The sequence below is a fragment of the Harpia harpyja genome, chromosome W, assembly GCF_026419915.1.
Source record: "Harpia harpyja isolate bHarHar1 chromosome W, bHarHar1 primary haplotype, whole genome shotgun sequence".
NCBI classification, from domain to species: domain Eukaryota; kingdom Metazoa; phylum Chordata; class Aves; order Accipitriformes; family Accipitridae; genus Harpia; species Harpia harpyja.
The window spans coordinates 7,247,229-7,264,330 of NC_068968.1; the positions used below are offsets into that span (position 1 = coordinate 7,247,229).

Here is a 17,102-nt window from a genome sequence, read left to right on the forward strand (position 1 = left end):
GAGAGAGGAAGAAAGAGAAAGAAAGAGAGAGTGCTGGGGGTGGGAGGAACAAAGAGGAGGAGAGAGAAAAGAGAGAGAATAAGAAATTGAGAGGCCAAGAGACAGAACACAAGACAATGTAAAGGGGGGAGGAGAGAGCACGATTTTGTCAGAAAGAAACAGAGAGGGAGCAAGAAAGAGAGGAAGAAAGAGAAAGAGGAGACAAAACAGAGAGAATGAAAGGTGGAAGCAAGCAAGAGAAAGGGAGAGAGACAGAGAGAAAGACAGGGAAGGGGAAGAGAGAACAATGGGGACACACGAGAGATGGAGAGAGATGAAAAGGGAGAGAGGGGGAGAAAGAGGGAGAAAGAAAAGGAAAAAAGAACAATAAAGACTGAGAGAGAATGAGAGAGAGAGAAAGAGATATTGAGACAAAGAAACAGAGAGGGGGGGAGAGGGAGAGAGAGAAAGAGATATTGAGACAAAGAAACAGAGAGGGGGGGAGAGGGAGAGAGAGAAAGAGAGAACATGAGGAAACAAGAAAGAGAGAATGCGAGAGAGTGAAAGAGAGCAGGAGGGGAAATGAGAGAGAAATAGGAAGAGATACCAAAAGGGAATGAGACAAACCAAGAGGCAGAATGAAAACAAGAAAGAGATAATGAGGAGAAGAGAACAAGAGGGGAGGAGAGAAAGAGAGTGCTTGGACAGGAAAAACAAAGTAAAATTGTACTTACTGATGAATAGCTTGCAAGAATTTTCGTTGATGTTTCCTTACTTTTGCATGGTCTATCTTTTTAACCAGCTTAGTACTTTTATAAATTAACCATGTTTCCCTGAGTACATTGGCCGCTGCATTTTTCACCTGTTTCATAAAAGAAAAACACCAGGCTGACAAAAATAGCATTATGTTCTTTTTTATCTTTTCTAATGTAAATTCTTTCTAAAGCACTTAAGACTGCCTAACTGTGAGAAGTGGGTATATGAAGAAGCTGCAGCAGTGAGGCCAGAAAGCAATTATCAGACCAAAGGAATTGCTGAGCAATTTCCATGTCGTTTATAAAAGTGATATTGGGACAAGCTGTCTTTGCATCTGGGAATTACTTCTCCCTTTTGAAAAGAGTTAGGACCATTTGTTGTTTATGACAATATAAATTACAGTGAAGGATTATTAATTTCTTATCTGTATGGCAATTAACTAGATGCATTTTATAGGGCCATAAAATTTCTCTCTTTCCTGTTGTCTCATTATTGCCTTTGTTTCTCTTAGCAATTTAACAGTCTTATAAATTTTCAGAGCTGTTAGAATAGGGTTTTTTGTTTGGTTTGTTTTTTATATTTTTCCTTATTCTGGTTTCTTTCTTACCATTCTTAGAGGAGATGAAAAAACAACTTGTCAATAAATGTAGCTAGTGTTCTATTTCATGAGTGCTTTGAATTTTTTTTAAATGAGGCTTTCTATAAAATGTTAAACATAAGAATACCTACAGTTCCTTCCTAGGCCCTTCAATATTCCCAAGAATACTTGAAAGCAATAGACAAAGAATTTCAATGCAATGTTGATTAATGACAGAATTACTAGGCTACTTGCAAAGGCAAACAGTTCTTGTTATTGATCTGTATTTTCTCTCCCTCTGGCTTTATATCATGCCAGTCACTGCAGTATCAGAGCTAATCCAATGTATAGGTAAAGACATTTTCGGAATGCTATGCAGTAGCTCTTCCCAGCAGGAGCTCCCAACCTTAAAACCATAAAAGCATTGGAAAGCCTTGGTCCTGACTTCAGTGGAAGCAGAATCAGATTTTAGAGACTTCCTCAAGATCTCTAGTCCTTGCATTTCCACAAGATCTGGCTATCTTCACACTGTGAGGAAACTTCTCCAGTATCTGTGTAATGGATTTGTGATCTGAGGTACATCTCAGATTTGGTTGCTTGTTTTGTTTGCTTTTCATTTCTTTTGAGTTTCACGAGTCTGAAACTAGCAAAACACCACTTGGATACACTATTAAACTGATATTTAGATTTATATGAAGGATAGTTGAATAGAATAAACCTTAAAATTCTATATATTCTTCTCATATGCTGCATGAAAGTTTGTCAGTTTAATATATTAGTCTGTAGTTTCACAGCTTTTAACTGTTGGTTACATCAATTATCTTCCAGCTGCAAGGACCCTCTATAGAAGAATATTCAAATCCTCAAAATCTTCTGAGAACCTCCTGTTGCCCTCAACTTCAAAGAGAAGCTCAGGGTATTCAATTCCTCCACATAGCACCTTGCAAAATCACACCCATGAAAAAGTTCAATAAGAGAATAGAGCATGAAACCATTTAAAACAAATGCAGAAATAAATTTAACACACATTTCCTTTTCAGTTGTGAATATAAAGTGTGACTTACTCTTTTAGTTAGCTGGGTGTCCATCATGAAATTATGCACATGTTTTTCAGCTTTGGTAAGTTCTAACTTCCTTGCAACCACAGCTACCACCAGTGCAGTGCACCCTGCACCCTGAAAACAATAAAACAAACCCCCAAAGATGTTACTACTGCATTTTGCAGAGTTTTTAATGGAAGTTTCTCCTTTGCTGTAGAAATATGGCAGGCATGAGGTGATTGATTGCTGATAAACATGCTACAGTTATTTCAGTTCAGAATAATAGAAGTCAGCAATTGCAGGCTAGTAAACTGCCAAGGCATCAAAATAATTGGTGAGCAGCATTATTTAAAAGTTCTGCTTTTTTTTCCTTCAGGGGTTGAAAATTCAAACACATCCCATTTCTAGTGCATAAACAAAGGGGGTGATCAGAACAATTTTAAAACACAGAATATTAGTAAATAAATGCAGAATACCCTGTTCTTAACAATTGTCTAGAGTGTACAGGAATTGCTAAAGAAGAAATAAGATTACATTAGTATTTATCACACAAGAAAGAAAGATTTCTTAGGATGTTCTTTAAGGCCTAAAGACAAAGTTATCATAAATTTAGTATTTCATCACTTTAGTATGTGTACAGTACACCAATGGATGGTTGTAGTACAGGTATTGATTCTTATCTATCAAGCATGGACTGCCAATCCCCTGAAAGTAGGATGGGGAGGAGAGAGGTATGCTCTACATAATAATGAGTATAGTCCATATATTGAATGTATTCCCTGAGCTAATATAGTATATGGGGTAAATAAATCAATGTACAGTTATACATAGAATTTGGGGGGGGGAATGTGCTTTATGGGTTCCTGTGGTTGAGACAACGACAGTTTTTCAGACCATAGGCCTTGAAGAAAAGCCAAGCAGGAATTACTATGACTTATTTTGTGCTTTTTTTAGCATTGTGTTTTGTTTTAGGGGGGCTGGCAGTAGCATCTAATCTGTCTCTGTATTATGGTGTGGTTGGTTTGGTACTAGCATCTGTTATAGAGTGTGGATGGTGGCTGAGTTTAGGGATTTCTTTTGTATCTTTGGTGGTGTTTATGGTTTATTTAGGTGGGATGTTAGTGGTCTTTGTTTATTCTGTGTCTCTGACAGCTGAGCCTTTTCCTGAGGTTTGAGGGGACTGACATGTTGTGGGATATGGTGTAGGGTTTGTCTTGGTGTTTCTTGTAGGGATGGCTGTTGGGTGTTTTGTTGAGTTTTGAAAGTTTGGGGTGCTTACTGTAGATAGTGGGGGAATGATTTCTGTTCAGTTGGATTTTAGTGGAGTTGCCATGTTTTATTCTTATGGGGCAGGAATATTTTTGATAGCAGGGTGGGGGTTGTTACTGACTTTGTTGTGTTAGAACTTGTATGTGTGTTGTCTCATGGGGCAGTTGTTTTCTGAGGCCTTTCCCTATAGTATTTCTGTTTCTCATTAGAAATAGCACACATACACAGCACCATTTCTTCAAAACTTAGATGGGGAAAGTTGCAAATTTCTGGTTTGTGCTGTGTGTGTATGTATGTATACACATGTATATGCACAGACATGCATGTTCATAACAGGCCAAAGCAAGCAGGTGCCAGTTCCTTTGAAATGACAGTACTTTTATCAGCATCACAAATTTAATTTTTTTAAGGGAAAGGAGAGGAGGCTAAAATTAGTCAGGTAACCAGAAACAGCATATATTGCACACAGCTCCAGGTATCATTTGGTCTGACACCAATACTAAATTCTGCTACTTTAGTATTTTTTTTAAACCAAGCTTCACAAGTTCTTAAAAAATATATAAATAAAATGACATTAAATATACCGAGGTTGTGTTTAACTTTCAGGTTCACCCAAATTTAGCTGTTAATGTATAAAGCAGTCTCGTTTCACGTTGAAGCTTACTAGATTTTTTAGTCACACACCTTTCTTCCATTTCTCCCTATTCATTCTCTATACCTGCTTTACTATCTCCAGAAAATACAGAAGAACATCTCTGAATCTAGCTTCCCAAATACAAATTCCACTACTAAACAGAAAAATAAATTAACTCACTGGAAATCCTTATTCACATACTGTCTGCAAAAAAAAAAAAGTATCTACACTTTCTGCTTACTTACTGATGCACCCAATCAATTTTGCAAAAGCTTCCAATTAGTCTCCAATTTCACTCCACTGATAGATTGTTTCAATAAATTCATCTGCTCCCTCACTAAGACTCAATCCTCTTCAATTAGTTCTGAGCTATCAAAGTTTCTGTGCCCAACAGCCCTCAAGAATCCCTCAAAAAATTCCCTTTTAATTTTGCTGCATTTCCCCATCCCATTTCTCTCCTGTCCTCCATACCAAGATTTCTAGCTTTGCTGTTCCTTCTCCCCGCATTCTCCATCCCCACATTGAGTGAAGTTCATGGAAAAAATAGTCAGAGTCTCACATCTCTAATGAGATGAGGGAAAAAATGGGATAATAGTTTCTTTGCTTCCTCACATCCCACGAAGAGCAAAGAGGAGGAAGACAGCCAATGCAGCTTAAGGCTGAGCACTTCAGAAATGCACCCGGCCTTTTGACAAGAGGACTAGGCAGGAGCTGCCCTGCCCTATGTGATACAACAGAAAGAATCTTCCCAGAAAACAGACAACTCTTCTTCCGTCTCCTTCTTGTGAAGGAGGGCAGGAAGGAACAAATAATATGCAGGAGGCTTCTCTGAGAGGAAAAGAAAATTACTCCATACAATAGTGTATTGGGTATATGGCAAGAACAGGAAGAAGAAAAAAAAGTCGTCTTTTGGCCCAGTAAATCAGGACAACACTCTGGGCCAAATGTTGATTCAATGGCATAACTCTGAATTGCACCTGCTTACAGCAAGAATGCCAAGATGGTATGAGATTAGTAATACAGAGTGGCTTCCTCACCACTTGCAAAGCAGCACAAAAGCTACTATGGAAGATAAATATTAGAAAAAAACCCTCTCCCCCCCAAAAAAAAAAGGCTAGAGGAAGGGCAACAGACAAAAGCAATTCAGTTTGATTTGAAATTATTCCAGGCCTTTAGGATGAACTCTTATGCTTTCTTAAAGTGTCACAGCAGTTATAATGACCAAAAGCTGTTAAAGACAGTAGCTTTATGTCTCATATGACAGATGCTTCCTGCAGCAGTAGAACATAGTCACTGATAGGCTATGGAAACCACCTCTATGGTTTATTATACCTATATCTACTACCTTCCTTATCACCAGAACACTTTACTGCAACTGCAAGGTATTCTCGATTCAGACTACCCCTCTTGGCTTTGTGGGATATGACAAGATCTCAGGATTTTAAAATGGGCTGTTTTAGAATTTCAACAAAAGATAAAAGTAAATTACTATATTCATGTTTATTTTTTGCACTACCTTGAAGGAAAACAAATTATGCTCATTCTTTGAATGACTAACAGCTTACAGAAATGACACATTGAAATCCTACTTAAAGGACTGTGGTGGGTTGACCTTGGCTGGCTGCCAGGTGCCCACCAAGCTGCTCTATTACTCCCCCTCCTCAGCAGGATGGAGGGAGAGAAAATAAGATAAAAAAACCTCATGGGTCAAGATAAAGGCAGTTTAATACAAAAAAAGCAAAGGCTGTGTGCAAAAGCAAAGGAAAACAAAAAGATTTATTCTCTACTTCCCATCAGCAGGCAATGCCCAGCCACTTCCTGGGAAGTAGGGCCTCAGTACACGTAGCAGTTGCTCCGGAAGACAAATGCCTTAATAACGAATGCCCCCAGCTCTTCCTCCTTTCTGTTAGCTTCTATTGCTGAGCATGACATCATATGGTATGGAATATCTCTTTGGTCAGTTTGGGTCAGCTGTCCTGGCTATGTCCCCTCCCAAGTTCTTGCCCACCCCCAGCCTGCCGGTGAGGGGGTGGGAAATGTTGGAGAGACAGCCTTGATGCTATGGGAGCACTGCTCAGCAGTAGCCAAAGCATTGGTGTGTTATCAACACTGTTCTAGCTACAAATACAAAGCACAGCACTATGAGGGCTTCTATGGGGAAAGTTAACTCCATCCCAGCCAGACCCAATACAATAAAAATAAAAATATCTTGCTTGAAGTAAAAAATAACTCTCCAAAACAAGCAATGCAAAAGTTGAGGGAGGAATACATCTGTGAGACAGACAGAGGCTATGGAAATGCTGCCATATAAATGCATTTTTGCATGTCAGTGTTGTTTACTGGGAGAGTCATGTAACATTGCATCACTGAAACAGAGTAGGATGAACAATAGAACTATACCATTTCAGCCAAAAATGTGAGTTAAAATAGTTTTGCATTATTTATACTTTCATATATTCAATATTTTTCTGGCTACTACTGTGTTCAGTGGAGTTTGTCTGCCTGTACCACAGCTAGAATTTAGTTCCAACATTTAAACAGCTTCTAATCTCTAATACAGCAGATGAACTGATACCTTTACTTCTCATTAGTATGTAAGGTTTTTAGCAATGTTGCAAAAAAACCCCAACCATACAAAGAGTATTAAATGTCATATACGAATTATGAAATTGATACTCCTATACACGGTAAGGGGTACTGGTGCAGGACATAAATGTGAAGTAAACTTTTTTTTTAAATAATGCAAGATGAGTACTGGGAAAATCTCCTGTGAGAGTGTCCTAGTTTCAGCTGGGATAGAGTTAACTGTCTTCCTAGTAGCTGGTACAGTGCTATGTTTTGAGTTCAGTATGCGAAGAATGTTGATAACACTGATGTTTTCAGTTGTTGCTAAGTAGTGTTTAGTCTAAAGTCAAGGATTTTTCAGCTTCTCATGCCCAGCCAGCAAGAAGGCTGGAGGGGCACAAGAAGTTGGCACAGGACACAGCCAGGGCAGCTGACCCAAACTGGCCAACAGGGTATTCCATACCATGTGACGTCCCATCTAGTATAGGAACTGGGAAGTGGGGGCGGGGAATCGCCGCTGGGGGACTAGCTGGGTGTTGGTCAGCAGGTGGTGAGCAATTGCACTGCGCATCATTTGTACATTCCAATCCTTTCATTATTGCTGTTGTCATTTTATTAGTGTTATCATTATCATTATTAGTTTCTTCTTTTCTGTTCTATTAAACCGTTCTTATCTCAACCCACGGGTTTTACTTCTTTTCCCGATTTTCTCCCCTATCCCACTGGGTGGGGGGGAGTGAGTGAGCGGCTGCATGGTGTTTAGTTGCTGGCTGGGGTTAAACCACGACAGAGAGCATAGAAAATAATGGTTTATAAAACAAAGACACTCTCTCTTCTACAAGGGAACCTGTAAATGATGGTAGTGCTAATTCAGACAAGCCCAAGAACTGCATGCATGCTGATAGCTAGGCTTCTGGGAAACCTTCAATGGTCATAACTGAAAAGCCCCCCAAAGATCATGACAGTCATAGTGAAATCTTTCCACCTGGCATGCAAAAACTGTTTTTCTGAGCAAGGAGGTGAAATTTGATTTCCCTTAACCAGCAGACAGAACAGCCTATAATGCTGATGATAAACATTAGTTTAATATTTCAGGATGATGGCTACCAAGGATGCTCTTGTCCAACATCTGTCATGGAAAATCATGCAACCCAGACAGTGTAAATACCAAAGTTTCATGAAAATACATGTAAAGGTATATAAAAAATTGTTGCATTAAAATTCAAAGTTATTGCAGATGGAACCAAACCAAGTTACATTTTTTCAAAACAAAACAAAGGTTTTTCCATAAATCAGTCTGCTCCTGTTATATTTATGTAGAAAATAAGATATCTTGGGAGAATTGCTGTTTATTCCAGTCAGTAATTGACTGCCTTTGAACTTGATGAAATGTAACCATAATTTCTAATTAGATCTAAATTGGAAACAGTTTTTTTCCTGTCCTCTGACACTTAAAAATCTTCCCTATTCTATTGGGATGAAATGAAGAGCTTCTGAGGGAGTATTTTATTTTATTTTCTAATTCTAAAAGATGGTTACATCTTCCAGAAGACTTTGTTTACTCAAATAGAGGTAGAAGAAACCCTCTGCTGTTCTCTCACATTCCAGATTACTGAACTAACCACTACTGCCTCAGGGATTGATTGCTCAATCTCTCTGTAGCTACTCAACTTCATTTTAATCATTATATGTTCTCTTTTCTTTACTTCAATTAGAAATTTCATCCCAAGAAGCCACAGCCATAAAATAACACAGAAGAAGTAAGTGTTCCTGAGAAAAGTTTCCACTTTGGCAAACAGATGTGCTGGAACAACAATAATAAAGGAGCTAAAGAAATTCTGACTAGCCCAACTTTTAATAGTTTCAACCCTAATAATTCAAGCATCCTTAACTGTCTTCTCCATTTTATGTTTCTGCTTGACAGATTTTCCAGTTAGATTGTATTGTGTTAGAAGGATTAAACACAAACTATTATGAATTCTGAGGTCACTGATGTTTATTATTGAATTCTCAGAATCAAATTAATTATATTCTACCATATATCTGAGAAGTGGACCTGAAATGTTACCAATCTGCATGAAAAGATTTTCACATTTTCCTATACTCTCAGGAAGTAAAAACTGAGCTGTGTTCTAGATTTTTGAGATTCTCATCAACAAAACTATTCACCACATTGCTTTGACCTTTTGCCACCAGACACTAGAAATGCTAAAAATATTATAGATTCTTGATAAATGTGCAAAATGTTCTAAGTAAAACTTTAAATGTCAATACAATCTATTATTCTCTTACTGTTATCACAGAAAATTGAGTTGCTTCTATCAGTTCAGTCATACATATCTACCCACAAGGCAGTGTATTAATCATACCTTTTCAGTGCTTTGAACATAATTCCAAATACATTTTTGTGTTTCTGCAAATAATTACAGAATTAAAGTGTAAAGAAAAGTTTTCCTAAAAATCCCACAATGTTCTAGGCATTACAATGCAAAATAATTTATGACCTTTATGCACGTTATCCATAGAAGGTTCTATAAAATAATTTTCACATTTCACTGCTCAAATCTGATGTTTACCTTCTTTTTCTTTTGTTTAAGAATTTTCCCAGATCTTCAGCTAATATTAGCTCTGAAGTTAGAATCTACTTTTTTCTGTTTTTCTTAAAATCTAGTAACTATTAAATTTCAAAGATGTTACAGATCAGATTTTGCTACCACCAGAAATCAGATGTTTCAAAATTATGCTATTCTAGGTACCATGTTTCTCATGCAGACAGCATGTTTCTTTATATTTGTTGATAAGACCAGGGTGGTCTGAGATGAAACCCCATGAGCAAACAACACAATTTAACCTTATATGAAGAGTTCCCCTTGTCATACAGCATAAACACCTCATTCTGGTGGCTTTTTTAGCATGTGTAGGAAAGGAGCTGCAGTTCTTTTAAAACAAATGCAGACTTCTGCATGGACTTTAAAAATTGCCGTAAGAGAAGTTTTAAAATTGTATCTGAGTAATTTTTAATTCAGTATTTAGAATTAAAAAGCTAGTATTCTGAAGGCTAGATTATATACACTGATTGCATTGTGACTGCTCTAATAAGAATTATTCACCTAAATGGCTGGGGTTCAGATCCGATAGTTAAAAGATGCTACTTAAAAATTTTCCAGAAGAAACATCTAATCTCTTCGCCCACCTCTACAATGCAACTTTAAGAATATCCTCATAATTTTTTTGCTTCTTTGATAAGCTTAATGATCTCTTTGGAATTCATTTCAATGAGAAGCATTTAAGCTGCAATTTCAGCAACAGTGAGGCTAACATGAAAAACCAACAGGATATCTATTTCATCGAAAGCAATCTTCATTCAATCTATAGTCAACTACTCTGTGCATCCTGTGATAAAACAGTTAATTATAACTCATCCATTTTATCTTACTTCTATTTATTTGTTCCAAATATAATGACTTTTAATATAGACAAATTGTCGTGGTTTAAGCCCAGCCGGTAACAAAGCACCACGCAGCCGCTCACTCACTCCTCCCCCCCTGGCCCCGGTGGGATGAGGAGGAGAAAATATGAAGAAATGTTCATGGGTCAAGACAAGGACAGGGAGGGATCACTCACCAATTATGGTCATAGGCAAAAGACAGGCTCAACTTGGGGAAGAAACAAAATCAATTTAGTTTACTACTAATCAAATCAAAACAAGGATAATGAGAAGTAAACCCCAGATCTTAAAACACCTCCCCCCCCACCCCTCCTTCCTTCCCAGCTCAACTCCACTCCCGGTTTTCTCTACCTCCTCCCCCCCCCCCCCCGGCGACGCAGGGGGATGGGGGATGGGGGTTGCAGTCAGTTCATCACACATTGTCTCTGCTGCTCCTTCCTCCTCAGGGGGAGGACTCCTCACTCTTCCCCTGCTCCAGCGTGGGGTCCCTCCCATGGGAGACAGTCCTTCACAAACTTCTCCGGCATGGGTCCTTTCCATGGGCCGATCTTCAGGCACAGGCTGCTCCAGCGCAGGCTTTCCCATGGAGTCACGGCCATCTTCGGGGGCATCCAGCTGCTCCGGCGTGGGGTCCTCCATGGGCTGCAGGTGGACATCTGCTCCACTGTTCACCTCCATGGGCTGCAGGGGGACAGCCTGCCGTTTCACCACAGGGGGGCTGCAGGGGCATCACCTCCTCTGGCGCCCCTCCTCCCCCTCCTTCTTCACTGACCTTGGTATCTGCATAGGTGTTTCTCTCACATTCCAATCTCCTTGCCCACTGTAGGTTCCCCTTCTTAAATATGTTATCCCAGAGGCGCTACCACCATTGCTGATTGGGTCGGCTTTGGCCAGAGGCAGGTCCAACTTGGAGCCGGGGAAGCCTCTAGCAGCTTCTCACAGGAGCCACCCCTGCAGCCCATCCCCTGCTACCAAAACCCCGCCACACAAGCCCAAAACACAAATAAACTCCCTATTCTCATAATAGACCAGGAGCTATTCAATATCCTCCATATTCTTCATATATTTTTAATACTTCATTCATTCCAATTCTTCCCATCCCACAGTCAATAATCATGCATCTTCCCATAGCTTCTCATGATTGCCTCTCCTTTTACTTCTACCAATTTCTACTTCCCTTCTTTACGTTTTTGTTATCTTCATTATATACTCCTCATAAGGCCAGGAAATATTGGCAAAACACTCCAAGGCCCTGACTCTATAAAATAGTTAAGCAGGTGAAAATACTATCCATGTATAAGCAGTGCCACTGAAGTTAATAATAGCACAAATAAAGGGCTCCACCTGTAGCTGAGCTCAGCCTGCTGACCAGGAACTGAGAGATAACCACTGCATGTTCAGTGGGTAGCCAAAGCTCAGACAAGTTGCATGGCCTGGTGAAAATGGTGTGGGTCTCCCCATCTATTTTATATCCTGTTCTGATACAGAAGATGGCACTCATATTTCTATTCATCAATCACTCTCTTCAGGCCTAATTAACATATAGAGAAGGCAGAGGGCACATTTACTATCCAATTTATCATCTACCTGGTCCATAGTCTGCTAGTCTGCATAGACTGAATAGACTGCTTCCTAGTGAAGTCTCATCAGAAAAACACTGATAGGTGATTTAGAGGTACCCAGTTCAGTTTCTCTTGCCAGTATATAAACAGCCTCTGCATTTACCAATGCCACCAACTCTGTACTGCACTGTTTCAATATTTTCATTAAAGATTCACATATTTAAGTGCTTTGCAAAATCCAAAATAAATTGTTCAATATGACAGAACACATTCTTTAAATATTTACCTTATTTTTTCAAGAATACAAATGGTTCACAGTTTTCTTTTTTGCTTATTTTAATTTTTCTAATACATTAATTAGACTACTGACTTACTCTTAATGATTCTCAACTGCTTATTTTCTTTTAGTATCATTAGAATAATATGTAAATATTTTCCTATTTTCCAGGAGAATTTAAAACATGTCACTTGAAAATACGAAGAATGCTGAACAATTTGTTTTGAGTAAATATTCAAAGCAAGTTAACCTAGAATTTAGCTGTTGTCAAGAGATCTGTTGTCAAGGATGTAGTCAGAGATGATAATGAGGAGGGATAATGATCTAATATCTGCATCTTGAAGCATTTGCTTCTTATTTCTGAACAGTGTCTGGGAAGAAGGAAAGCATTATAACAGGGTTCTGTACTTGTTCTGCACATCCCTGTGGCAATATATGCCGCATGTTCTCTTCTTCTAATGAACTTATGGCTACTTTTTATTCCATCTGGCATCAAAATCCAGCTCAGAATGAAGAACAAAGGCAAATACCCCAGAAGACAGCCGATACGAGTTTAGTCAACAGCCTTTAGAAAAGCCTTCTGAGTCATTCCTGTGCTTTCCATCTGTATTTTCACCAGATTGCAAACTCTATATTTAAAGAGATATGCATGTGACACTACCAAAATTTACTGGAAGTCTTTCTCAATAAAGGTCAATGACCTGAAACCTGTCAGATGTTAAAAAATAAAAAAGAAGCATTTGGAGAAAAAGTCTTCAACACTACAAAAATGCATTGATCTATTTTACTCTCTGAATATAAAATACATACATTTATAAACAACATATTTACTAAAACACCTGCTCAAAAAGGGAAACTTCCTGCCACAATTTGTTTTCAGCCAGAATCCAAATATACCTGTTTTAATAGAAGGTAGATATTGAAGCTGCATTACTTTTATGATCAATGGATCTTACTGTCATATATATTATATATGATGCCCATCCTGAACTTCTCACTCACAGGGAAATTTACACAGGAGCTTGATACAAATAAAAGTGGCAGGATCAGGGGCTTTTTTACTTCTAATTTACTGTAAATATGCAGAAATTTCCATTATAACTTATTGCCCTACTGCCTACCTAACTTGGACCAAATGCTACAATACAAAAAAAAATTGAAATTATATATGAATTAAAGCTAATAAATATGTACTGAATATCTATGGTCTAACAATTAAATCAATGGTAACAAAATGTCTTATAATGAAAACTGCACTACATAAATCCACTTAAAGCAATGGAAAACTATGGACCATATGTTATTAGACTTATAAGAAACAACGTAGAAAACTATGCACAAGCAAAATGCTTTAGGAGACTAGCCACCATCATAATTCTACACCTGCAAGTAACTTCATTAAGAAGCAAATATCAGAGCTGTAGGTTTATTATTAGCAGTGGTCCAATTACACATGTCCAAAGACAGTCAAGAAGATGTGATATCCTAACATTCAATGAAAGACTCTATTGAGATTTTGAAGCTGAGAATGGCATCAGGGTAGAATTGTTTCTCTGTATTTTATTATGCAGCTCTTCATTCTACCTACAGAGGATGAAAGCCTTCCATTCCATTACCATCAAATGAGAGACCATGTGTCCTGGTTTCAGCTGGGATAGAGCTAATTGTCTTCCTAGTAGCTGGTACAGTGCTATGTTTTTTGAACTAGGTATGAGAAGAATGTTGATAACACTGATGTTTTCAGCTGTTGCTAAGTAATGTTTAGACTAAAGTCAAGGATTTTTCAGTTTCTGATGCCCAGCCAGCAAGAAGGCTGGAGGGGCACAAGAAGTTGGGAGGGGACACAGCCAGGGCAGCTGACCCAAAGTGGCCAACGGTGTATTCCATACCATGTGACATCACATCTAGTATATAAACGGGGGAATGGGGGTGGGGGGATCGCCGCTCGGGGACTAATGGGGCATCAGTCAGCAGGTAGTGAGCAATTGTATTGTGCATCACTTGCATATTCCAATCCTTTTATTATTGCTGTTGTCATTTTATTAGTGTTATCATGATAATTATTAGTTTCTTCTTTTCTGTTCTATTAAACCATTCTTATCTCAACCCACAAGTTTTACTTTTTTTTCTGATTCTCTCCCCCATCCCACTGGGTGGGGGGAAGTGAGTGAGCGGCTGCGTGGTGCTTAGTTGCTGGCTGGGGTTAAACCACGACACTATAGAATGGTGCAAGTAAGCCTATATACTTTAGAAGTTATCAAATAAATATTTCTGTTATGACTACCATGAGTTTGGGGATTAATTCCGACAAACTTAATCTCATATCCAGTGAATAAATTCTGAAACACTCACCATGATTCCAGTGAGTAAACAGACTCCTTTCCCACAGTATGTATTAGGTACCATGTCACCATATCCAATGGATAGAAATGTTATTGAAATCAACCACATTGCTCCAAGAAAATTGCTCGTAACATCCTGTTGATCATGGTACCTGAAAAGAAAACGAAAATAATTTCTTTATAATGAAAAGGTCTGTTAAATCTCACTAACTGGTGTGTGGTAGATTGACCTTGGCTAACAGCCAAATGCCCACCCAGCCACTCACACATCCCTGATCAGCAAGATGGGGGGGACAAAATAGGTTTGTGTAATGAGAAACAAAAATAAAAACTAAAAATATCACCTCCCCCCAACCCTCCATTTCACAGGCTCAGCTTCACTCCTTCACTCCCAACTGTTCTACCTGTCCCCCGAAGCATCACAGAGGGGATGGGGGTTACAGTCAGTATATATGTACTAGGCCTGGCTAGGACAGAGTTAATTTTCTTCAAAGCAGATCATATGGTGCTGTGTTTTGGATTTTTTACCAAAACAGTACTGATAACACACTAATATTCTAGCTATCTGCTATGTATTGAATTGTGCAAGAAAGACATTCTGCTGGTCGTTGCTCAAGTTTAACTATTTGGGTTTTGATATTTATATAAATGCCAGTTTTAACATGTTTATTTTTTTTTTAAATTAAATCTTTTTAAAAATTTTTGCACATCTCTTAGGGAATTAATACGTTCTCTTACTAGCCTTGTGGGTTTTCATTCCTTGTTTTGAAGGAGACAGCATCTGTTATGTTTACATTATCAAAGCTTGTGCATGTGTCTTCATTTCTAGGTACTGGTTTGCAGAGTCTTTACATAGCTCAGTACAGCAGCTATAATGTTCAAAACAGGCTGTCTAAATGTGCTAGAAATAAACCCTTGCCTCATCTGAAAAAAAAAATTAAATATTTTAAAAAAATTAAATTATGGGATCCATCCAAGAGTACTGAGGGAGCTGGCGGAGGTGCTTGCCAAGCCACTTTCCATCATTTATCAGCAGTCCTGGTCAACAGGGGAGGTCCCAGACGACTGGAGGCTTGCCAATGTGATGCCCATTTACAAGAAGGGTCGGAAGGAGGATCCAGGGAACTACAGGCCTGTCAGCCTGACCTCGGTACTGGGGAAGATTATGGAACAGTTTGTCTTGAGTGCGCTCACGTGGCATGTGCAGGACAACCAGGGGATCAGGCCCAGCCAGCATGTGTTCATGAAAGGCAGGTCCTGCTTGACCAACCTGATCTCCTTCTATGACCAGGTGACCCGCCTAGTGGATGAGGGGAAGGCTGTGGATGTTGTCTACCTGGACTTTAGTAAGGCCTTTGACACTGTCTCTCACAGCATACTCCTTGAGAAGCTGGCGGCTCGTGGCTTAGACAGGTGTACTCTTTGCTGGGTAAAAAACTGGCTGGATAGACAAGCCCAGGGATTTGTGTTGAACGGAGTTAAATCCAGTTGGTGGCGGGTCACAAGTGGTGTTCCCCAGGGCTCGGTGTTGGGGCCAGTTCTCTTTAATATCTTTATCAATTATCTGGACGAGGGGATCGAGTGCACCCTCAGTAAGTTTGCAGATGACACCAAGTTGGGAGGGAGGGTTGATCTGCTCGAGGGTAGGAAGGCTCTACAGAGGGATCTGGACAGGCTGGATCAATGGGACGAGGCCAATCGTATGAGGTTCAACAAGGCCAAGTGCCGGGTCCTGCACTCGGGTCACAACAACCCCATGCAGCACTACAGCCTTGGGGAAGAGTGGCTGGAAAGCTGCCTGGCAGAAAAAGACCTGGGGGTGCTGGTTGACAGCCGGCTGAATATGAGCGAGCAGTGTGCCCAGGTGGCCAAGGCAGCCAATGGCATCTTGGCCTGCATCAGAAATAGTGTGGCCAGCAGGAGCAGGGAAGTGATTGTTCCCCTGTACTTGGCACTGGTGAGGCCGCACCTTGAGTACTGTGTTCGGTTTTGGGCCCCTCACTACAGGAAAGACATTGAGGTGCTGGAGCATGTCCAGAGAAGGGCAACCAAGTTGGTGAGGGGCCTGGAGCACAAGTCTTATGAGGAGCGGCTGAGGGAACTGGGGTTGTTTAGTCTGGAGGAGGCTGAGGGGAGACCTTATCGCTCTCTACAACTACCTGAAAGGAGGTTGTAGTGAGGTGGGTACTGGTCTCTTCTATCAAGTAACTAGTGATAGGATGAGAGGAAATGGCCTCAAGTTGCGCCAGGGGAGGTTTAGATTGGATATTAGGAAAAATTTCTTCACTGAAAGGGTTGTCAGGCATTGGAACAGGCTGCCCAGGGAAGTGGTGGAGTCACCATCCCTGGAGGTGTTCAAAAAAACGCGTAGACAAGGCACTTCAGGACGTGGTTTAGTGGGCATGATTGATGGTTGGACTCGATGATCTTAAAGGTTTTTTCCAACCTAAATGATTCTATGATTCTATTGCTGAACAGTGTTTGCACAGCATCAAGCCTTCTCTGTTTCTCACTCTGTCCTCCCAGTGAATAGATTAGCAGAGGAGGGGTTGTGCAATTGGCTGGGAGGGGACACAACTGGGCAGATGACCTGAATTAACCAAAGAGATATTCCATATCATATAATGTCATGCTCAGCAACAAAAGGGAAAAG

At 39.7% G+C, this 17,102-nt stretch overlaps 1 protein-coding gene across 1 annotated transcript in view; it reads right to left on the reverse strand.

The window, feature by feature from the left end:
* LOC128136074 (small conductance calcium-activated potassium channel protein 2-like) overlaps positions 1-17,102 on the reverse strand; it is a 127,989-nt gene that overhangs the window by 18,215 nt on the left and 92,672 nt on the right. The window contains exons 4-6 of the mRNA XM_052775161.1: positions 14,460-14,601; positions 2,377-2,487; positions 714-841 (exon numbers count right to left, since the gene is read on the reverse strand). Coding sequence (XP_052631121.1) covers positions 714-841; positions 2,377-2,487; positions 14,460-14,601 — 381 coding nt within the window. The remainder of the gene's footprint in view (positions 1-713; positions 842-2,376; positions 2,488-14,459; positions 14,602-17,102) is intronic.